The sequence below is a fragment of the Bos indicus genome, chromosome 11 (assembly GCF_029378745.1).
Source record: "Bos indicus isolate NIAB-ARS_2022 breed Sahiwal x Tharparkar chromosome 11, NIAB-ARS_B.indTharparkar_mat_pri_1.0, whole genome shotgun sequence".
In the NCBI taxonomy this organism is placed as follows: domain Eukaryota; kingdom Metazoa; phylum Chordata; class Mammalia; order Artiodactyla; family Bovidae; genus Bos; species Bos indicus.
Window position 1 is genome coordinate 87,756,586 of NC_091770.1, and position 24,769 is coordinate 87,781,354.

Sequence of the window (24,769 nt, forward strand, 5' to 3'; positions counted from 1 at the left end):
TCCCGACAAATCGCAGCAGAGGCTTGGGTTCAGAAGTAGAAGAGTCTGAGGCCAGAGAAGCACAGGGTGAATATAAGAGTAAGACACTAAATTAGGCTCCTTAACAGGCCACAGCTAAGTGGAAAAGACAAAGGACAAAGATAAAAAGCAAGCTGGCTTAAATGCACACGGATGGCCGTGTGTGCAGAGCAGGGAGACGTGGTCAGAGAACTTGAGATCAAATATCAAAAGGAACATTTTTAACACTCAGAACCCAGGGCTCACAAAGTCACTTATAACAAGCGATTCAGGAATGAGAATGGAGACTGGACGAGTTTTTTCTGCAGCTCGGCCTCTGAGCCCATTTGAGGGGCAGCAGAGGCTTCTGGGAGCTTAGGCGAGGGTTCAAAACCTGTAAGAAGGCCTAAAGCGCCCACCTCCAAGCTCCAGTCCACTCTCCTTGCCCCTTATTCACTTCTCCCTACGCCTCCGTGGCCACCCAGCCATCCCTGCCTCAGGCCCTCTGCACAGACTGTTCTTCCCTCTGAGGAGGCCCTGCAGTCTGCCTTCTGGTTTACCTGCTGGTTCCCACTCACTCTCCAAGTCTTCAGCTAAATACAGTCTCATCAGCAAGGTGTGCCACACTCCCCTCCCTTCAAAGAGGCCTCCTCACCAGATTCTCAGAGATCCTGTCTCTGGCTTCGAAACACTTGCCACAACTGCCGTTATGTGTTCATTGGGGTAACAGTTTAAAATATAGTTCCCCCATCAGATCCGAAGTTCTGGGAGAGTGAGGACACAGTATCCGCAAAGCCTGGCACATCTCAAGCGCACGATATTTGCTGAAGGAAGAAATTAATGAAGGAAGGAAGGTGTCTCTAACTTCTGCCGGTTTACTGGGTACCATGGAGACTATCTTCAAAAAGTGACCTGGGGTTCACACGTTTCTTTCTTTTAAACTCAGCAACAGTCCTGTGGGAATTTCCTGTATCAAGTTTGCAATTAATAGGAGGGGCTGTAGAAACAACACTGCATGGCACTTAGTACAATGACTCCAAGGAGGGAGGAGGAAGGAAGGAAGGGGGAAACACACACATGGCATGCGGGCCACAAACCATGACGAGCTGGTTATTAGGAAAGAGGCTGGGCTATCAGCATTTCTTACTTTAATCTTTAGATATTTGCGTAATTTCACTTTACATTCTCATTCCTGCATTTTGCCTAACTTGTGTTTTTTTTCCCCTAAATATAGAACATGCTTCTGGTAGAGCAATTGTGTCCGGGTTATAATGACTTTTCCACGTGTCTGTTTCCACTGCCAGGGCAGAAATGCCATGTCTTGCACGTCCCTGTGTTTCCACTCTGAGCACAATGCCCGACCCAGAGCAGCAATTTTAAACTGAAAAGGAAACTGGGAAGCACAAACACAGGAACAAGAGGGCAAACATCTCCCTCCTGTCATGAACTCATTTGGTTCTGACGTTTTGTCTGAGTTTTATTTTTTTCTTGTATAACTATTCCACTAATCAATTCAAATTCTTGTAAAATAGGTGAAGGCAAGAGGTGATGGTTGGGGGGCAGGGGGTGGGGAGGGAGAGAAGGAGGCAGAGAGGGAAGGGAAGTTGAACACACACTAGTTTAGGGAGGGGGAGAAACATCACAGGGGATTGGCCCAGAAAGGGTCCTGCTCCCGGCGCGGGGCAGCAGGTGCTTGGCCCCGGAACCTCCGAGCCTGGCAACGGTCTCCGGTGCACCCCGCAGCGGAGTCAGGAGCCCAGAGAAGTGTTTCTCATCACAGACACCGTCCCCATTGCAACACTGGGCCCTGTGCTTGCAAGAATGATCCAGACTTAGATTTCGTCGCTGTGGAAAGCCTTGCCAATCTTGACCATCTACCTAGAAAGCTCTTCCCCCTGATTTTCAAAACTCCTATCTTTTGTGCACCAATCCTTATTGAGGCATGTGTGTCATGTCTATCTTCTCTGCCCTTAAGGGGAATGCTTCAAAACAAGGGGCCTCTTTACCAACTGCTGTCACTTCAAGCCTAAGTACAAACTCCCAGGCAGTTTTCTTTGGTTGAGCCTGTCAGCGCTTTCCCAGGCTTCCACAGTATCATCCATACTGCTGCTAAGTCACTTCAGTTGTGTCCGACTCTGTGCGACCCCAGAGACGGCAGCCCATACTACCAAATACCACATTTTGCTCTTTATCTAATGTTTTCTAGCCTACCTGATCAAATTCGCCAGGCTTTATAATACCCCCATTGAAATTTAACCTTCATGTGCCCAGCAAGCAGGGCGGCCTCCCCCTCCTAAGCCTTCCCACCAGCACCCCCTCACGGCTGGTGGCCTCTGGCCCTCTCTCTCCTGGAGGGAACTTCTCCCGGGCACCAGAGAAGGTCTTATTCCATCTGCAACACCAAGGACATCAGCCGCCACTGGTCACAGAGGTTCCCAGCAGGTACAAAGAACGAGTCACTGCAGCGCTCATCACCACTGTCTAGAACGTCACCGTTTTTGTTTTAAAGACTGCCTAGTTTTAGATTCCACTAGAGAACAGGAGCCTCAGTCTTCAGCAGCAAAGGCTAGTAAGACACTGTCCAGGCTCTTCTAGGAACTGGAGATGCAAGTTGTTTCCTTATATGATATAAAAGGCATAGATCATAAGTTTATAAGACGATCAGCTTCCCAGGTGGCTCAGTGGTAAAGCATCTGCCTGGAAATGCAGGAGAACAGAGTCTGATCCCTGGGTTGGGAAGATTCCCTGGAGGAGGAAATGGCAACCCACTCCAGTATTCCTGCCCAGAGAATCCCATGGACAGAGGAGCCTGGTGGGCTACAGTCCATGGGGTCGCAAAGAGTTGGACACATCTGAGCAACTGAAGATGAAGAAGATACTCTTCAAGAAGGCTTCTGGAGAAAGCAAAAAGGAAGAAGAGTAAAGTCTGTCTAAGCAGTTCTCAGGAAGAACACGCAAGTACGCTTCCAGGGAATCTAGGCTTCACCACGAGGCCTCTGGGCACCTGCAGAGACCAGCTGCCCCTGCTGAGCAGGCTGCCTCTGCCCTGGGGTCACCACGCTCGCCAGGCTGGGCCATGCTCACGACGTGGAGACGGAGAGTGTGAAATGGGGACACGTGGGAACTGCCCAGCGGATAAACACGTGTGTGGCCACAGGCTCCTTCATCCAATGGCTGAATCACTCAAGCTCCACGTTTTATGCCCTCCAAATATGCATTTGAAAAGTCAAAGCTTCTCAAATGATTTGAAGAGCATGCAGTATTATACATGTGTATACACACACACACACAAGCTCCATCCAAAAAGGAAGTAATGGAAGACTCATCATTTTTAAAAGTTACTGAGCTCATGCCCATAAAAGGCCAACTCGTTCACTTTTCCACAAGTGGTCTGTTGCTAACCAACTGATTAGTTTGGGCAAAATAAAGGAAAAAAATAAAAAAGGAAACCCCAGAATAACTTCTTCAAAAATAAAATATCAGCAAGGAAGCGACCCACTTCCTAAATGGCCTCACATAAGGTTACGAGGAGAAGACTGAACAAGTAACTTGCATGATCATCACATAGCATTTTGAGTTTCTGTAAAAGAATTCATCCTACAAATTCTACAAACTGAGGGTCTTCCTATTTTCTGAACTCCACACCGGGAGCTCTTCTTTTAACCCAGGATGAACCACACGACACATCTCCCTTTGCTGCTGGGCCTCGACTTCGGAAACACAACATGGCCAGAGGCGTGTTAAGAATTCCGAAGCCCGGCTCCACCCAATTCAGTGCAATTCATCACTGCAAACCGGGCCAAGGAAACGCGACACGGCCAAAGGTGAAAACGTAAATGTCACGGAGGACATCTCTGCAGAGGATATGCTGGGCGGGAGACACGACACATGAAAGGCGCCATCGCGGGCATGTGCAGGCAGCACCATGGTGACAAGAGGGAAGAGCCATGCGCAGGTGGGGCGGGAGGACATTCTCACAGCGGCAGCTACACCTGAGCCGGGTCTCACAGGACCAGAGGCTGGGGGAAGGCACAGAAGGAACAGAACGGCGTTCCAGGCAAAGGGGACAGCAGGGCAAAGGGTATCAGTGCAGGGCACGGCCCATTAAGGGAAAGGCATGTGGACGCATGTAGGAACAACACTGTTGAGAGATTTCCACGCCACTCACACATCCCCAGGCCCAGGGAGCCCGGGCTCCAGCCCCCCTCAGACACGACCCCTGCACCTGAGTGGTCACACAGCCACCCCATTCCATCTGGTCCTTCTCGGCACCCAGAGCAACCCTGTGAAAGCAGAATTGGATCGGGAAACACCTCCCTGACGTTCCCAATCAACTCCACTCCACTCTCGTCCTGCAGCAGCCTCCTCAAGGTCACAGCCACTCCCGGAGACTGTCACACCCCTGCTGGCTGGCTAGCTGCTGTGCCCAGTCCCACCGGTAAGTCCACACAGGTAGGAGCTCGGTTTCCTTCTTGCTGCATCACCTGGACCTTCTGTATCACTCTATGTCCTCTGGCACACAGCAGGAGCTCAACCAACACTTGCTGAATGAATCCTCTGCTTGAAACTTTGGGCGCCTCCCCATACGTGTGGGGCAGAATCTAATGCTGTGAACAAGATGCCAGGCTGTGCCCGCCTCCAGCTTTCCCACGCAGCTTCACTTCACTCACGAGGCTTCAGGTGGGCTGGCCTCCCTCCTGCCTCGAGACCCTGCCCCTACCTGGAAGGTTCTTCCCCTGCTCCCCACCTGCCGGCCCCTCCGTGTCCTTCAGACCCCTGAATCCATATCCCTGAGAGAGACCTGCAGGTAACTCAAGAATCTGAACACCTCCTGTGGGCCAGGCGCTGTGCTCTGCCAGCTGAAAACCACAGCAAGGACGAAACAGAGAAGAAATCCCTGCCCTCCATCTCAATCTAAATTATAAATTAGGTCCTTCTGTTATATTCTCTCTCAGACTCTGGTACTTGAGAACACTTAGCGAAGCGTCCGATTATACGTGGGTTTGCCTGCGTCTCGCTCCAGCAGGCGCTGTGCCAGGGATGTACACCACCCTGTCTCCAGCATCTCAGGGGGCTCCTAAAACACAGCACACACCCAACAGCAGCAGCGAATGAGCCCACAGCCTGTTCACGTCAATGGTGAGATGCAGACTGAGGAACGGGAAAGATAATGAGGCCAAGAGATGAGGCCCGGGGTGTGGAGGGCTGACAGTCACCGCGAAGATGAGCACATAAGCAGACCCCTGAACCTGAACGTTTCTCCCTCTCTCCCCAGACAGCCGCCTTTGCTTAGCACATCATCTGTTTTATAGATCAATAATACATGGAAGTATTCTCCTAATTTAAGACTCTGCATTAACACTATCTCACTTCTCTTTTAACAAAAAGAACATCCAAGAATCAAACTAATTTGGCACTTTACCAAAAAAAAATTATATTTGATAAAGTAATGTAGATTTTTAGATTATTTTTTTAGTTTTTGAGATATAATTCTCAAACTGTAAAATTCAACCTTTTAAAACATGCAATTCAGTGGGTTTTAGTATATTTTTTATTCACAAAGTTGAGAAATCATCAGCCCTGTCTAATTATAGAATATTTTCATTACCTCCAAAAAAACCCTGTGCCCCTGGGAGTCATTCCCCACTCCTCTCCTCCCCTCAAGCCCTGTCTCAGGGGGTCTGCCCATTCCCGATCTTTCAAGTGGACTCATTCAGTCTGTGGTCTTCTGTTTCCGGCTTCTTTCACTTTGTGTGTTTTGAAGGTTCGTCTGTGTTGCAGCATGCCTCACTGTTTCACTCTTTTTACTTATTTACTAGTATTTTTTAAATACATGCATACTTTCCTCAGCATAATACTAAAGATCTCTGAGAAGCTGCCGTAAAGAGAGAAACATCTGAAATACCATGATAATGAAGGAAAAGAACCAAGAACTTACTTGCATTGAGCGTGAAAATACTTGATCAGATTCTGAAGTAAATCCACTCCCTTTTTAATCTTAATTTCATTGACCTTCAGCAGATACTGTTTAAAAAAAAAAAAAAAAAAACAGGAAATGTCATAGAAACAGAATATGAGCTGAACATGAACTTCTGAGGGCAGGTCACCTCCCTACCTTCTCTGACATCCTGTATTACGGGTAGGGCTCATGATAGATGCTTAATATTTTCTGAATGCCACAACTAAATGCTTCGTTTATTTTGGTGCCACATGAATTACCTGACCTTTGGGTAATCAAATACTTAGCTTTAAGCGCCAAGAACTCCCTGCAATAAAACAGCCTGTCTTTACCAGCTAGGGGAAACTTTTGCCCCAGTTGCATGGAAGAGTGAGGATGGTTAGAATGAAAGGGTTCCACCTTCTGGACTCAGCTGTCCACATCCCCTGTTCCAGGGCCCTTTCTTCAGGTAGGTCACTGTCTAAACACTAACTGCTGGTCTTCTGTAGTTAAGGCTTTGTCTCCACATCTCTGATATTGAAACACTTCCCCAACAGTTTAAATAAACATTGTGATTCTTTGAATTTAAAAAAGCAAAGTTTAAATTCAAATAAATTAAAATCATTTTTAACTTGGAGAATTCATTAACAATCATAAAACAACAGGAAACCCCAGGGATATATAGAACTAGTATCAGGATGTACATTTTCTCTTTGCTCAGAGTTTATAGAACAAAAGATCCCATAAATTCCCTGTCCCCTTCACTATCGAAATAGGAGATATTTACAATCCTGAGAATAAGTCACCTCTAAGGCTGAAAGCCCCCTAGAGAGCTGCTGACTCCCACTGACCACTGGCGTCTCAGCTATAACCTGGGAAACTCGCCTTCAAGTGTCCTCCTGCCCGGCTGCTCTGAAACGGTAACTACATCATTGCCTTTACATCCTCATCTCCCTCCTTTCTGATACTTATTCACTGTTAACTAAATAAAGATGTCTGGCAATGTAGCAAAATGGTTAGATGGTTAATGAGATGTTTGGCCATGTGTCAATGTTAAAATCCATGTGCACTTTGACCTGGAAATTCTACTTTCGGGTATTTATTCTAAGAAGACAATCATAAAAATTTACAAAGATGAATGGAAAAGAAGGTTCATTGCAGACTTGCCTGTAAAAGTGAAAAATGGCAACAGGCCAAATGTTATGAATGGGGAACTACAGTGTGGTGCATCCATAGAAAGAAGGGCTGTTAGTAATCAAGCCAATAAAGCAGAGACTTCCTGATGGCAAAGATGTCTGTGGCACACTAGTGAGTGAAAATAATCAGAATACAAAGCAGCAGTAGAGAATGATCCTGGTTATACACACTGTCTTTAACGTATGCGTACCAGGGACATCTGGAAGATGTGCCACTAAATGTCAAGGTGGTTACCTTAATAAGTAAAATGTGTAGTGACTTTTAATTTCTTTTATGCATATACACATATATACATGGGCTTCCCAGGTGGTGCTAGTGGTTAAGAACCCGCCTGCCAATGCAGGAGACATAAGAGACACAGCTTCAATCCCTGGGTCAGGAAGATCCCCTGGAGGAGGGCATGGCAATCCACTCCAGTATCCTTGCCTGGAGAATCCTCATGGACAGAGGAGCCTAATAGGCTACAGTCCGTAGGGTTGCAAAAAGTCGGACACAACTGAGCGACTAAGTATGCATGCATGCACACATATACACACACACATATACACTGACCAATGTTTTAAAGCACATATTTTTACAATCATAAGAAAAGCAAGAACAGATCTCTCATACATTCTCTATTCATCTGTATTACCGATCTGGCATACTGAATGTCTTTATAAAATTCATTTTGAAGAGAAAATCCCACAGGTTTAGAATATAAACACCTGAAAGTCACTTCTCTACATTAGATCCGAGGCAACTAAAATGGTAAACACCTGAATAACGTCGAGCATTTACAAAGCTCTAGGGCTTCAGTTTGAGGAAGCGGTTGAACGATTTTAAAGCCACTGTAACTCCAGCAGTCTTCACTGAGGGGCCAGGTTCTCGGGGACTGCTTTTCAGACACGCTCTCTTTCCAGCCCAGGTCTGGCTGGTCACCGTCTGCAGCTTCATCAGATGAGTCTTGCTCTGCAAACTCCGACCTCACAGCCCACTGGCCCACCTCCACTTTTGTGTCTGCACACAGGGCTGGGCCCTGCCCCAGCCAGCTCTGAAGAGCGGGGACCCTGTGACGCTCAGCACAGCCTGGGGACCCGCCCAAAAGACGACTCATGTGTGTGACTTAGTGGTGTCGAGTAGATAGAACCCTTCCAATAAAATAACCCTTCTGACAGTCCTCACAGCCCATTCACCCAGACAAGGACAAGCCCCAGTGCTGGGTGCACACTGCAGAAAGCACACCCTCACCACGAGGAAATGCCAGTAACACCCAGGCTGAGTCTCTCGTCCCTAAACATACTTGAATAAGCAGTCCTGCCGAGTTCAGGTCGACAGCTTTCCTCCTCACTAGCCAAAGAGAGAGCACAACCTGAATTCACACACAGGCCCCTCCAAATCCACTCTCCGTGAAACACTCTACTTCATTTTATCCCCCTTCAATAAAAGCAACGCCCTGTGTCTGCATGACGTGCAGCAGTTTTGCTTCCTCATCCCTGTCTCCTGTCGTCCGGGCTGATTTCTCCAACACTGTGCGAAATGGGCTAGACAGGTGTTAGTCTAAGTGATGCCTGCTGTGATAAAACAGCATGTGGATAAAAACATCCACTCTCCTGTCTACAGGAACACTTTGAGCCTAGTTACACCTTTCTAAATATTCATGTAGCAAAGGATTCACGTATTCAAAGCAGCAAAGGAGAGACAGAGGAACAAAACAGACCTAAGACATAAAAAAAAAAGTAAAAGAACAGACTTTTTTGATGTTACTATCGCAACCACATACACAGTAACATCAAGTGTGAATGATTAAAGAATCCCATCAAAAGGCAGAGATTGTCAGACTGGATAAAAAAATCATGACCCAAATATAGGTTGCCCACAGGAAACACACTTCAGAGCCAAAGATATGAGTAAGTTGAAAGTAAAAGGCTGGAAAAAGAAATACCATGCAAACAGAAACCAGAAGAGAGTCGGTGTGGCTGTACTAATATCAGACAAACGTCTCTTGTCCCAGGGACGGATTCTCCTCTGTGGACCACTTGGTGTGCTCTGGGAATAGAAAGTCATTTAAATACACTCCTAAGATACACGTATGGAAAGGCTAGGTGCTTGCTATAATTAACAAACATCCTAAAATCACAAAGTGCCTTTTGATGAGCTTTGCTGTGGACAGCTTACAGGGAAAGGAGAGCTGGCTGAACCGAGCCTCGGTGCCTGTCACAAACGTCACCCCTGCACGGGCACACTCAGCACGTACGTCCGTACTGCTGTGGGGGAACACAAACGCCACCAAGCACGGATACTCCACTGCCGCTGCCTGGAGGCATGAGCCCTCGGGCGAGGGGAACTGTTTTCAGGAGCTGTTTCGACCAACAGACCTCCAAGAAAGGCATGAAAAACAGGCTGGAAGCAAAGGCTTGCATGGCTGGTCTTGGGGACTTTCCATCCCTGAGCCTCCAGCAAAGAAAAGTTCTGAGTGTTGGTCCTGCCATTTTCCCCTCCCGGAGGTGAGGACTCAGGCTGCAGGTGGAGCGGGACAGAGGACTTCAGGCCTTGGGAGCATCCTTACCCCGAGCAGGTGGAGCCCAGGGTAGGGGTCGGGGGCGGACACTTGCAAAGGCAGGGGCTTCTGGAAACAGACCCTCACTCTCACAGAGGGGACCACGGCTGTTGGGGGAGGGGGTCTCACCACCCCGGTACCTCCTTAAAAGCACCTAAGGGGGTATTCTGGCTTCCCTGGTGGCTCAGATGGTAAAGCATCTGCCTGCAATGCAGGAGACCCAGGTTCGATCCCCAGGTCAGGAAGATCCCTTGGAGAAGGAAACAGCAACCCACTCCAGTAATCTTGCCTGGAAAATTCCATGGACGGAGGAGCCTGGTAGGCTACAATCCTTGGGGTCACAAAGAGTCAGACACAACTGAGCAACTTCACTTTAAGGGGGTATTCTAGCTGACTTAAAGCGGAGAAGAGGTGTTTCCAGGAGGATCTGTGTGAGGCAGAAAGAACCTTCTTCCAAGTTCTATTTGTAAGTCATGTCCGACTCTTTTGTGATCCCATGGACTGTAGCCCACCAGGCTCCTCTGTCCATGGGATTTCATAGGCAAGGATACTAGACTGCATTGCCATTTCCTCCTCCATCTTTCAAATGAGTCTTTCCCTACCTTTAATAAATCTTGATGTCAGATTAATCTAATCCCACACTCCAGGAGCCTAAGGCTCCCTGAGAGGCAGAAAGTGGACAACAGCATCCACGGCACCTCGGCGCTGCCCCGAGGCCTCTTGTGGGCCCTGCCTGCCCACCTCGCACGCCCACCTCGCACGCCCACCTCGCACATCTGCAGCTGGAAGTAGCGCCGCTCCTTCTCCATCTCCTCCGCGATCTCAGCCCCACTGATCTCCGTGCGGATCATCCCATGGAGCTTGGCGTGTTCCTTCTTTTCCTTTTCTATCTTGGTTCTAACATGTGGAAAAGCGAGAGAATCAGTCAAGACACCTCTAGACTGGGGAGTCCCCTCTGCGATCCTGACGCCCACCCTGGACACAAATGCTCCCTGAGATGTCTCAGCACAGGACGGACTTGAACTCACTGGGAAGAAAAGACGCGAATTGTCCCCAAAAATATCCGTCTTGGCCCTTTCTGTTGAGTACTGAACTCAGCAAATGCTTCCAAAGCAACTCCACTAGGACAGTGCTCAAGGTCACAGAGGACTTCTCTGGTGGCTCAGATGGTAAAGAATCTGCCTGCCATGCAAGAGACCTGGGTTCAGTCCCTGGGTTGGGAAGATGCCCTGGAGAAGGAAATTGACAACCCACTCCAGTATTTCTGTCTGGAGAATTCCATGGAGAAAGGAGCCTGGGGGGACTATAGTCCATGGGATTGCGAAGAGTTGGATACAACTGAGCTCTAACACTTTCACAGTCACAGAAGGAAACAGATGACCTTTCCCGTTTTTAAGCTTTATTCCCCTCTGTCTTTATTTCCTGCTCGACTGTGCTCCTGAGTCCAGCGTGCAGTAAAGGATACCAGCTGACCCCTCTCTGGAGTGTGTCCTAAGACGGGGGACCTGGATAACTACAAGTCACATCAGTTAGGAAGGGCTTGAAATACTAATTAGACTTTTATTCGGGAGAAAAAGGAAACTAAACAAAAGCCACAGAAAGCACTCAGAAGTGTCAAGGTTACCACCAAGAGAAGGGCAGAGACTCTTTGCACAGCACCCAAGGCGGACACCGACACCACACAAGCAGCACTCCTCAGAAAGTGTTCAACATGAAATGGGTTCCTCTGGGTCCAGAGTCCCCATCGTTTGGGGAGGGGGTATTGAAGAAGAGGCAAGAGACAGAGCTTCTAATTCTTGTTTTTTATTTGAAGCACAGCACTAGGCACACGGTAGACAGTCACTGACTTGAACAGGTGAGCAGCAGGTGACCACCTGGTAGAGATGTTGCTGCAGTGACTCATGCCCCAGGAGGGAGTGTGACTGGAGGCCCCTGAGGTCACAGGACAATTACGCAGCCCCGAGGCGCCCCTGACGCCACCGCTACTGCAAAGGGCCTGAGATCCAGGCCAGACGTCAGTCACTCTCAAAATGGTCAGGTATGGAACTGCAGGCCAGGAATTTTAAAGATGTCTTAAAGCTATTTGTTACACATCACAGGGCCTCTCAGGATAATCTAATCTCACGTGTAAGTGGGTAGAGTGAATTTTAAAATTTATCCCAGGATTGTTGTTATTTTTCAGTTGCTAGGTCTTTACAACCCCATGGACTACGGCACACCAGGCTTCCCTGTCCTCCACCATCTCCTGGAGTTTGCTCAAACTCATGATGATGTCAATGAGGTTATCCAATCTTCTTGTCCTCTGTGGTCCCCTTCTCCTCCTGCCCTCAGTCCTTCCCAGCATCAAGGTCTTTTCAGTGAGTCAGCTCTTTGCATCAGGTGGCCAAAGGATTGGAGCATCAACGTCAGTCCTTCCAATGAATATTCAGGGTTGAATATTTAAGATTGACTGGTTTGATCTCCTTGGAGTCCAAGGGACTCTCAAGAGCCTTCTCCAGCACCACAATTACTCTGAGTTTTAAAGGGTGGTGCTCATTTGTCCTCCAATTCTGGGATTTTGTGAGTCCTCACCATATCTATAGAATTTGATCTCATTCTTCTTTCAAACCTTTCGCTTTCAGAACCAGAAGACTCTCTCCAGCAATCCTCCTCAGAGACCCCCTCACATTCCGGGTTCAGAAATGCACAGAAGCATTTTCTCTAAGGGCCGTGAGTCTGGCAGCGACAGCAGCTGAATGGAAGTGGGCAAACCCACGTCCTGCCCTTGGCTCAACTGTCTCTTGTGACTGACCAGAGCAAATCCTGAGGCCTGGTGTCCCATCTATAAAGCAGGAATTTGGATCCCCTTCTTATTTACTGAACTGAATTGGCACATGGATGCAGGACGCTAACAGCCCAAGCATAGTGAGTTTGGAGCCTCTCTGGGTTGAGCCAACCTTCAAAGTATTCTGGTTTAATAATCTGTGTTAATATGTGAATGTGCGCCATTAGAAAAACTCCAGAATCTGGAGTATAGAACTTTAGATTTCTAGGACAGGATGAGCACCAACGATTTGGTATTGCTTGGTGTGAGCTTTGTGATCCTCCACCTCTGAACAGATGCCTGGGGCTGGTAAAAACAAACAAACCCAATTACCTACATGTAGCTCCATCTGATTGCCAGGAGAAATACCAACAACCTAAGATAGACAGATGATACCACCTTTATAGCTGAAAATGAAGAGGCACTAAGGAGTCTCTTTATGAGGATGAAAAAGGAGAGTGAAAAACCTGGCCTGAAATTCAACATTCAAGAAACTAAGATCATGGCATCCAGTCCCATCACTTCATGGACTAGAAGGGGAAAGGGTGGAAGCAGTGACAGATTTTATTTTCTTAAGCTCCAAAATCACTGCTGACAGTGACTGCAAGTCATGATATTACAAGACATTTGCTCCTTGGAAGGAAAACTATGACAAACCTAGATGGCGTATTAAAAAGCAAAGACATCATTTTGCTGACAAAGGTCCGTATAGTCAAAGCTATGGTTTTTCTGATAGTCATGTATGGATGTGAGAGTTGGACCATAAGGAAGGCTGAGCACCGAAGAATCGATGCTTTCAAACTGTAGGGCTGGAGAAAATTCTTGAGAATCCCTTGGACTGCAAGGAGATCAAACCAGTCAATCCTAAAGGAAATCAACCCTGAATGTTCACTGGAAGGACTGATGCTGAAGCTCCAACACTTTGGCCACCTGTTTGGCAAAGATTGATTCATTGGAAAAGACCCTGATGTTGGGAAAGATTAATTTAGGCAAAAGGAGAATGGAGCAGCAGAGGATGAGATGACTAGATGGTATCACCAACTCAATGGATGTGAATCTGAGCAAATTCCAGGAGATAGTGAACGACTGGGGAGCCTGGTGTGCTGCAGTCCATGGGGTCACCAAGAGTCGGACCTGACTTAGCGACTGACCAACAACCGAGATATCTGAAAAGGCTTTCTTCTGAACACTTCCCACCTTCCCAGATGGCTTCATATAAAAGTTACTATTTCCACTGAGAAAACTATTACCCAATGCACAGCCATTACAAAGTAAACATGAGGCATTAAAACATGTTTTCTACTTCTCAGGTATTTAAAATAACTGAAACTATTATCACCACCATTGCTCACCCAGTTCTAGCTAGCTCGATCCTTTCCACTCCAGGAATCGAGAAACTGTGATCAGAAATGTTACAACAGCTGCCTAAAGTCAACCAGCGGCAGTCAATTAACATTCCTGAAAACAACAATCAGGCGGTCATAGGACAGACAGAAGAGGAGGGACAAGAAAAAGCCTGTCTGAAGAGGTTAACATCAGGAAGGCAGACACCTGGCATGGAAGGAAATATCTAGAATCACAGCAGAACAGGGCAACACAGTTCTGGGTGAATTCTTTCCTGGATTAAGGTTCATTCAGACAATACCTTTAAGCAATAAAAGAGCCATCTTAAAGCCTCAAGTCACCCACGCTTATTTTTTTAAAACGAAAACACTCACATTTTTGTTTCATAGTCCTTCCAAGCTTTATCAAAAGGCTTCTTCAAATCCTGTAAACAGAGAGGCATAAATTAAACTGGACTAATCATGAACTTCTGGGCAAGATAAACTTAACGTCTCCCAAGACTAGCCCTGAAAGGAGTATTAATTTCTGTAATAAATGACATATGTGATCCCATGAAAAATAAAGAGCCTAAGCTCTAAGTACAGGCTTTTTAATTAGACTAGTGGTGGCATTTCTTTTCTAAGAAATCTTTATTATAGAATATACAAAATGCACACAGAAAGAAGAGGGAATTGTATAATGTGCCAGTCGGCTAGTTACAATGAGTTATCAACTCAGCATGTCTTGTTTCACCTAGACCGTGCCCTCTGCCCTAGAATCATTCTGAAATTAAACCCAGACAGACATAACATTTAATCTGCAAATATTTATCCCTCTGAAATAAAAGGACTCTGGCTTTTTTTTTTTTTATTAATACAGGAATCTCAACACAACCCCTGATGTGGGCCCCAAAACAAGAATATAAAAGCCATTTACTGTCCCCTGTGACCTGATGGTTTAGGCGTTCAGTTGTGCTGGACTCTTGTGACCCCATGGACCGTGTAGCCCGCCAGGCTCCTTTGTCCATGGGATTTTCCAGGCAAGAATACTGGAGTGGGTCGCCATTTCCTTCTCCAGAGTGATCTTCCTGACCCAGGAATCGAACCTGGGTCTCCCGCATTGCGGGCGGATTCTCTACCATGTGAGCTACGAGGGGATCAATTCTGATTCACATTCTCTGATGAAACCTGACTTAAAAATGTACTGAGCCACCAAAAATTCCATCAAGTTGTTGCCACCTATGTATGCTCCCTTTAACAGGGCTCTTTTGGAAGAGAAAACCGTTTTGTTGAGGGGATCTCTAATTCTTTCTGGCTCTTCTCCAGCCTTCTGACAAGGCCCAAGCTCCACAGCCTGGCACCTAGAGCTTGCAGGAAGGGGGCCAGTCCACCCCATCAGCTTCACCTCTACTCCCACCAGCTCAGGCCACAGGGCAGGACTGCGTCTGGCTGCTGCAGACAGGCCGGACTTGCAGGCCCCGGGGCACGACTTGCCCTGTGCACTCCACCCTCTCGTTTTACTGCCTACCTCCTCTGACAAGTTCTTCGGGGCCCCAGGGGACGATGAGTAACGTTCCTCAGTGTCTTCACTCCTAACGGCTCACCCGGCCAGACTCCCTGCCCCGACAGCTCTCCATGCACGGTCTGCCTCTGCAGAGACCCCGGGTCGGCCAGGTTGGCCTTGCGGAGGCTGCTGGGGATCAGAGAGCTCGGCCTCCTAAGGACTGGGACATGGTCGTCTCCCTTTTGTATCAAACACCTGTCTGTGCCAGAGATATGCACGAGTGACTTTCTGCTCAGCACCTGGCCCCACACGGCACTTGAGCCCTACACACATGTGCTCAGGACACAGATCACAACTTGAGGGTTTGTGGGAGGCTGATGAGGCCTCAACAATGGGTGCCCTTTGCAGGACAGAAAAATAAAGGTGGCTCAGGCCTTGCTGGTGCTGATCTCCCAGTGGGGAGACCACGTCCCTGCAAGGGGCCTATTACAGGGACCAGTCAGGGCCAGACTAGCTGGAAAACCGGACTGCACACAGGCTTCCCTGCTCCGCCAGCCGAGCCCATAGCTGTTCATAGTTTTCTGTCGCTTTCCCTCCCACATCTCAAGCACCAGCGGGACGAGTGAGAAAGCCACGGGTCACCACTGTTAGGGGTGAATGGTGGTGCCAAGGCGGCCAGTCAAGGGAGCCCGAGGTGGCACGGAGCTGTCCTGCCATTTCAGGAAGGCCTGAGGGGTATCTGCCCGGACGGGCCAGCAAGACCACGATGCTGTCCTTGGACCGCCAGCCCCCAGACAGGCCTCCGCAGGTCGTACCCCTTTCACTCCTTTCAGGTCCCCCTTCAGCAAACTGTCCAGAGGGAAGGAGATTATGTTGTTCATGTTCTGAATCTAAAAGACAAAAAAAAAACAACAGAAAAATATTCTTATTTCCTTTTTAATCTAAAGCAAAGACAGTAAGGAGGTTAAGAGAACACGTGGTAATAAACTTTCCCTAAAACCCCATCATCCTTAACATTCTCTGTAACGATGTCATCTCATGAATGAAAACCTAACAGTGAAACGTCTATATCTGTTTATATTTCACAAAATATTAACCTATTACTGGGCTATGAAGTCTGTGGAAAGATAACCATTACAATGAAGGAAAAAATCAACAACAGAAGCACTTTAAAGATCCAGGAATGGGAACCCACCAACATTTCCTCCTCTCACAGCTCCATCCACGGCCTGGGGCTGTGGCTCTGGTCAGTTCTGGGGGTCCACAGCACCCCCAGTCTCCACAGCACGGCCCCCAACAAAGGAAACTAAAAGAGAATGTGTGTGAGAGAGTGAGAGGGAACAGCACCGAGGGGGTGGGGGGCGGCTGGAGAAAGCAGGTAAGCGAGAAAAGGAGGGACAAGTGGTCTCGAGGTCCCCTGTTCTTCCCCCTGAAGCAAGAAGGCAAGAAATGGTGCCTTAGCAAGTTTTCACTATGGATTAAATCAAGAACCAAAGCCTCCTGAAACACTTGGGGCCTGACCCCGCCGGCCACTCAGCTGTGAGCCAACTTGAAGACACCAAGCTTCAGTGAGCAAGAAAGCTCAAGGCTCAGAGTCCCTGGGTTCTCAACCTGATGAGAGTCCCGCCCCAGGGAAAAGAAAGCTGAGGCTCTCCGTCCTCACCTTCCCCCGCACGTGCTCCCCAAGTCAGCACAGCTGCCACGCAGCCCGCTGTGGCACGTGCCTGTGTCACTTCAGAGACCTGCACCGAAACTATGGGACCGTCAACGGAGAGAGAAGCCTTGTGTAAGACCCTTCCTTCTTACAACCCGACAAAGGAAAATTTCACTTTTAGTAGAATTACCTTGGGCTGGAAGGCCAACCACCATCACAACTTTTACAGCCATGTGGGATCTGACTTCCATGCACTATTCAGCACACAAACTTTCAAAACGGAGGAAGAAATTTGCCTGAAAACTACTACTAGCAAGGTGTGTAACCATGCCTGCACCAGCCACCTCCCCTGCTAGATAAATGGTCAAGTCATGATTGTAATCTCCGAAATGCCTTCTGGGGTAATTGCTGTCTGAGGCTTCCACAGCTCGACTAGGCACGCACCAGCAGAGGCACAACGCCCTCAGCAATGACTTGCCAGGATCAGCCTGGAGAGTTCGGATTTAAATACTGAAAACCTGAGTCTAAGGTGAGGCCATGCAGGTGACTCACGCCTGGGTTTCCCCACACGTGTCCCACGTCTCCACCCGCCAGCTCAGCACTCAGCCTGCCTCCTGGGGCTCTGGCCTCTCCAGCTGCTACCCGTCCACATGCTCCCTCTGCCTTCTCACTTCCCTGCCCCTTTTCTGGACTTGAGGCATCACTTCCCCCTCCCACCCCAACCCCTTCCTTGCAGCTGTCTGGTTTCTCTGATGTGTCCCTGATAAAAACCAAACCTATTTCTGCATCTCAACCCTCATAGTCCAACCTCATTTGCCACATTTCATTCCCATGTCTAGCTGAACAGACGTCTTTCTCATTTCCTGCTCCCCAGAGTCTAAGTTCATGGATGACATGCTCCATCCTGAGCTCACGGTCTTCCCTGTGCCCCTGATGCCCAAAACCTGCCCATCCATGAGGATGACTCAGCTGCCATCATTTTCATTAACATCCCAACTGCTCAGCAAGAAGCAATGCCCACCCCCACACTAATCCTCCAATATATTCTTTTTAAAAAAAAATTATTATTTTTGGCTATGTCAGGATTTAGTTGTGGCACTTGGATTTAGTTGCCCTGTGGCATGTGGGATCTTAGTTCCCAGACCAGGGATTGAACCACTGTCCCCTGCATTGGAAGGCAGATTCTTAACCACTGGACCACCGAGGAAATACCCAGAATTTTCATTTTTAAAAATATCTTAAGGGACTTAACAGGTTCCACCCTGCATTCGTCTTATCAAGCTCACGCATGCCACAAATCCTAAGGGGCGGCTTCAAGCTTTTCTGTTCTCCATTGCACTTATCTACTTCTGCTTCACTGACTACACTAAAGCCTTTGACTTTAGCGTAGGAAAAACAAATTGTGGAAAATTCTTAAAGAGATGGGAATACCAAACCACCTTACCTGCCGCCTGAGAAACCTGTATGCAAGTCAAGGACACAATGGACTGGTTCAAAATTGGGAAAGGAGTACGTCAAGGCTGTATATTGTGGCCCTGCTTATTTAACTTATATGCAGAGTACATCAAGCAAAATGTCGGGCTGGTTGAAGCACAAGCTGGAATCAAGATTGCCGGGAGAAATATCAATAACCTCAGATATGCAGATGACACCACCGTTACAGCAGAAAGCAAAGAGGAACTAAAGAGCCTCTTGATAAAGGTGAAAGAGGTGAGTGAAAAAGCTGGCTTAAAACTCAACATTCAAAAAACTAAGATCCTGGCACCTGGTCTCATCACTTCATTGCAAATAGATGGGTAAATAATGAAAACAGTGACAGACTTAATTTTCTTGGGCTCCAAAATCACTGCAGATGGTGACTGCAGCCATGAAAAAATTAAAAGATGCTTGCTCTTTTGAAGAAAATCTATGACAAACCTAGACAGCATATTAAAAAGCAGAGTCATCACTTTGCCGACAAAGGTCCATCTAGTCAAGGCTATGGTTTTCCCAGTAGTCATGTATGGATGTGAGAGTTGGACCATAAAGAAGGCTGAACACTAAAGAATTGATGCTTTTGAACTGTGGTGTTGGAGAAGAGTTTTGAGAGTCCCTTGGACTGCAAGGAGAGCCAACCAGTCAATCCTAAAGGAAATCAACCCTGAATATTCATTGGAAGGACTGTTACTGAAGCTCCAATACTTTGGCCAGCTGATGTGAAGAGCTGACTGACTCATTGGAAAAGGCCCTGATGCTGGGAAAGACTGAAGGCAGGAGGAGACAACAGAGGATAACATGGTTGGATGGCATCACTGCCTCAATGGACATGAGTTTGAACAAGCTCTGGGAGATGAAGGGCATGGAAGCCTGGCGTGCTGCGGTCCATGGGGTGACAAAGAGCCGGACATGACTGAGTGAGTGAACTGAACAACAATAAGAGACAGAATCTAGAGATACATTAATAGCTTTAAACATCACATTATGAATGTGGGAATTTGTTAACTCATTCACCATGTATTTATTGAGCACCTATTTTACAGACAGCAGAAAGCTGGCTACAAATGAACAAATCAATGTTTGCCATTTCAGAGGAAGAATAAATATGTTGTTGTTGTTCAGTCGTTAAGCCGTGTCCAACTCTTTGCGACCCCATGGACTGCAGCACACCAGGCTTGCCTGTCCATCATCAACTCCTGGAGCCTACTCAAACTCACGTCCATCAAGTCAGTGATGCCATCCAACCATCTCAGCCTCTGCTGCTCTCTTCCTCCTGCCTTCAATCTTTCCCAGCATCAGGGTCTTTTCCAATGAGTCAGCTCCTCAAATCAGGTGCCCAAAGGATTGGAGTTTCAGCTTCAGCATCAGTCCTTCCAATGAACATTCAGGGTTGATTTTTTTTAGGGTTGACTGGTTTGATCTCCTCGCAGTCAAAGGGACTCTCAAGAGTCTTCATAAATATGTAGACACCAAGAATTAAACGAAAGTGTAAGACACACGACATGCAACACGCTGGACTCTGTACAGATACTAGTGGTTCTGAGCAGTCAGGTGGGCTGACTTGGGCTTGGAAAAAACGTGACTGTTCCAGTTCCTAAGCCTCAACTCTGTCCCTTTGTCCACTGGACTGCAGAGTCCTGGCTGGAGTTGGACAGGTCAGTCCTGAGTGCTGCCTGGACGAGGCCAGTGTAAGACCAGGAGCAGCAGGAATGGCCTGAGGAGGGGGCATCAGAGCCGCTTAGGGCAGGAGGCAGAACTAAAGATACTGGAACAAACAGATACACGGTGGGTTGGGGGAAAAAAAGAATAAGGTGCCTGCTGATTAAAACTTCTGTTTCTAAGAAGAACTCTGGTGTGTTTCTACGAGGTGCATTACGTGTGAGTGCATGCATGAACGAGAGAAAAACAAGGTTCTGCAGAGCAGGGAAGAAGAACAGTACCCAGAATTTGTTTACTTGTCTATTTTAGGACTGTTACCAGGAGTTCCCTGGCAGTCCAGTGGTTAGGACTCCGCGCTACCACTGCAGAGGGCCTGGGTTCAACCCCTGGTCAGGGAACTAAAATCTCACAAGCTGTGTGGTGTGGCCAAAAAAAAAAAAAAAAGACTTTATTATTATTTCTTATTATTTTTTTAATTGAAATAAGAAGTCAGGTAGTGAGGACAGGTATTAGGTGAGAAGAGGTAAACTTGGCTTCAGCATCCAAGAATTAAACATTAGAGTAAAAAGCTAAGAACATGCAAACACAGGGCCCGCTTTCACGCTGGACACTGGGGACAAGGTGGGCGTGACACGCAACAGCCATCACAGCCGTGACGACAGTGATGGAGGCGGCACACGGGGCACTCAGGGAGCAATGGGAGATGGAGCAGGTGAGAGGGCTTGGGCGACAAAGACGCATTAGACAGAAGCTCGGTCCTCATGACTCACCGTTTAGTAAGGAAGATGAAGCATGTATGTGCCACACGGAAACCCTATGAGCCATAAATAGAACACCACGGAATTGCTCAGAAGAGAGAATCGCTTTCAGTTTGAACACCAGGGAAATCTTTTGCTGACGGGGGATTACATGGGACGGACCTTCAAAGACGGGGAGGACTCTGCTGTGGGAGCGGGTGGAGGGCATCCCGGCACAGGACCCGAGCAGAAGGGAAGCACCTCAGCCAGGTGGGAGGAGGGGGCAGCGGAAGGTAAGAGCTAGAAAGAGCAGTCCGGAGAGGATCCCACCAAGGGGGTTCCGGCCCTCCTTCCAGCCACTTCTCTTTCTGGGGTTACTTAAGTGATCTAAAATAAGAAGCTATTACTTCTCTAATTAGAACATAATTAGCAAAACTACTACAAAAGAGATGGAAAGTAGATCAGTAGTTGCCTGGGGCTGGGGGTGGAAATGGGGATTAACTATGAGGGGACGGGAAGGACCTTACAGTGGGGGGGCGGGGGTGAGGAAATGTCCCCAAATTGATTCGAGGTCGCGGCTGCACACTTGGTAAAGCTACTAGAAATCTCTGACTTGTAGAAATGGGATGGGTGAATTTTATGATATACAATACAGCTCATAAAGCTGCTTTTCCTTTTTTAAAGAAGAAACTGTTATGAACATATGCAGAGCTGCAACAAGCAAAGCACCCCCCCCCGCACTCCCGGCCCCAGCCTCTGCCTGCCCTTTGCATCTACCTGCTCTCACACGCAACCTGAACAACACACAATGACTCAGCGTGAGCGTCCAGGAAATGACTGGTCCAGGTCTCTGCCTGAGCCCTGAACCGTGTGCGGAGCCCAGGTGTCCTGTCTGGGACAGGAAGGACCAGCTCCGGGCCTCCCTCAGACAGCCTGTACCAGAGCTGTCCCACAGTCTCAGGCCCACAGCTGAACAAACCATCCCCATTCCGGCCACGAGAGGTGAAAACCACAGCCAAGGGCTCACTGCACATACGTCGTGCTCAATGGCTCCAGCCTCAACTTACCAGCAACGCAACCGTTATGATCTATGGGAAGAATTAAAACTACCCCTGGGCGACCCAACGCGAATATTTTCCTTAGCACCGAGCAAGCACTGGGCTCTTATCCTCTGACTTTTCTGACTTAGTTTTAACAAGTAAAACGGCTTTTCTGAAACACCAAGCTCGATCTGAGTACAAATTATGACTCTTAATCGCTGCTAGTAAGTACGGATCCAACACCGAGAGCACACAGGCAATCTTTAACAGTCCTCCCCTTCTCTGTCTTCCCTTTTCCTGGGTTCACTTGGATATGTCTTGACAAGAAGAATTGATAAGTGATCAAATGTCTGTAATCTCAGAAGGAGAAGAATGAGTCAGTCATGGAGAGACAGGCAGACAGGCTATCAGAGACCAAGGGCGGCCTCGGTAATGTCACAGCTGATCAGCAGAGACAGATAAGGAGATGGGGGCAGTGGGGGAATACAGCCAGACAGCAGCCATCTTTCCACAGGGCTTCTTCCTAATTATTATGTTTTGGTCTCAAAATTCCTCGACCCTAGCTTTGCCACTTTCATACTCTAAAATCCGCTCCCGCCCCAACACTTCCCCTGACACAGGGGCAAGGTCTCAGCTGCTCCTTCAGCTCATCACTGGTCACCAGCAGCTGCTGAGCCAGGCAAAGCTCCGCCCCTGGTCCCAGCCTGACCCCCAGGACCCCGCAAGCATTCCCCTTCCCAAATCGGGCAGCGAGTACACCTGCACTGCCCTGGAGATCCGTCCAGAAGCCTGAAGCTAGAAAGTATTCTCACATCTCAGCGCACTATTCTCAGGAGCAGCAAAGAGAAGACCCTTGGACTGCAAGGAGATCCAACCAGTCCATCCTAAAGGAGATCAATCCTGAATACCCCCTGGAAGGACTGATGCTGAAGCTGAAACTCCAATACTTTGGCCACCTGATGCAAAGAACTGACTCACTGGAAAAGAACCTGATGCTGGGCAAGACTGAGGGCAGGAGGAGAAAGGGATGACAGAGGATGAGATGGTTGGATGGCATGATCAACTCTATGGCCATGAGTCTGAGCAAGCTCCAGGAGATGGTGAAGGACAGGTAAGCCTGGCGTGCTGCAGGTCATGGGGTTGCAAAGAGTCCAAATGACTTAGCAGCTGAACAACAAACAACAAGAAGACTCAGGACAAAAGCTGCTGGGTAGAATCTTCTTGGCTTTTGAGTCTAGAAAAGAATAGGTCTTTTAAGGGCTCTCCTCAAAAACCCTTCATAGTGGCCAACTCTTCACGGACAATCAGTGTTTCCTTAAAAGGCCATATATAAAACATGGCTAAAGTGCCTTACCTGAAATGCAGCTGTGTCATGTAAGCTTATTTTAATATGCCTAATCTATGAAAGCAGAGACTGAAATGACAACACTGGGATCTGCAGGGTTTTGTTTCCTTTTTAACTTGAGCAAATGCTGCTCAGTCACAGAGTTCAGTTCAGTTCAGTTGCTCAGTCGTGTCTGACTCTTTGCGACCATATGGATTGCAGCACACCAGGCCTCCCTGTCCATCACCAATTCCCGGGGTTTACTCAAACTCATGTCCATTGAGTTGGTGATGCCATCCAACCATCTCATTCTCTGTCATCCCCTTCTCCTCCTGCCTTCTATCTTTCCCAGTATCAGGGTCTTTTCCAATGAGTCAGTTCTTTGCATCAGGTGGCCAAAGGATTGGAGCTTCAGCTTCAACATCAGTCCTTCCAATGGATATTCAGGACTGACTTCCTTTAGGATGGACTGGTTGGATCTCCTTGCAGTTCAAGGGACTCTCAAGAGTCCTCTCCAACACCACAGTTCAAAAGCATCAATTCTTTGGTGCTTATCTTTCTTTTTAGTCCAACTCTCACATCCATACATGACTACTGGAAATCACAGAGTTAAGGAGGTAAAGTCAAGACTTCAAGAAGGGCAAAAACCTGTTCACACATGCACACCTCTGTGTGGGAGGGCGGAGAGCTCAAAGACCTCAGATCTCACTGCTTCGAACAAGGGCATTCCTAGCAGAGGCTTTGGCATGAGCCAAGGACATGCACGGAGGAAACAGGCTGCACCCGCCTGGAGCTGCGAAGTCTTCTCCAGGAGCTGGAGCCTGAGACCCGGGGCAGGGAGAGAGGGAGAGAGAGAGTGTGTGTGTGTGTGCATGCATGTGTGTGCGCTGCAGGGTGTGTTACAGTAGTAGGAAAGGCTTTACACCTGTGCAGTCCATTACAAAAGACACTAGCTACACAGGCCCATCCAAAGTGAAGTGGCTTAAAACTGAATCAAGTTAGAAACTGAGTTCCTCAGCTGTGCTAGCATGTTTCAGGTGCACAAGAGCCATGGGTGGTGAGTGGCTTCTGATACTGGATAGAGCAGATGCAGACCATGTCCATCGACACACGGTTCTGGTGGACAGCAGTGCTTTACATGAGCAACCTCAAGAAAACGTTAAGCAGCTCTGAGGTGTAACTGATGTCTCAGTACAATAATCTGCCCACATTAGTGTGGGCGTTATGATGCGTACACGCACCCAGAAAACCACTGTCCAAATCCAGATAGTGAATGCACCGTCACCCCCGGGGCCTTTCTGCAATCCCTACCTCCCAGCTGCTCATTCCTCCATATCCAGTCTCCAGGCAACAGCTGATCTGCTTCTGTCTTCACAGAGTAACCTGCATTTTCCAGGGCTTCACATACGTGAAATCCTACACCGTGCACTGCTTTCTGCCGGCTTTTTTCATCCTTGCTTTGAGAGCCATCAGTGTTGTTGCATCAGTGGCTCCCTCCCATTCCTGTGAAACAGTTTTCCATCACCGGGCTTATCCACAAGTTTCTGAGTTCTTCCCAATCTGGGAGCTGCTACAGATC

The 24,769-nt window shown here is 48.0% G+C and overlaps 1 protein-coding gene across 3 annotated transcripts in view; it reads right to left on the reverse strand.

Moving 5' to 3' along the window:
- The window catches only part of ASAP2 (ArfGAP with SH3 domain, ankyrin repeat and PH domain 2), a 158,296-nt gene that overhangs the window by 58,568 nt on the left and 74,959 nt on the right, over positions 1-24,769 (reverse strand). For all 3 annotated transcript variants that reach the window (XM_070799154.1, XM_070799155.1, XM_070799156.1), the window contains exons 4-7: positions 16,116-16,190; positions 14,193-14,242; positions 10,439-10,568; positions 5,936-6,021 (exon numbers count right to left, since the gene is read on the reverse strand). In XM_070799154.1, the coding sequence (XP_070655255.1) occupies positions 5,936-6,021; positions 10,439-10,568; positions 14,193-14,242; positions 16,116-16,190 (341 nt within the window). The remainder of the gene's footprint in view (positions 1-5,935; positions 6,022-10,438; positions 10,569-14,192; positions 14,243-16,115; positions 16,191-24,769) is intronic.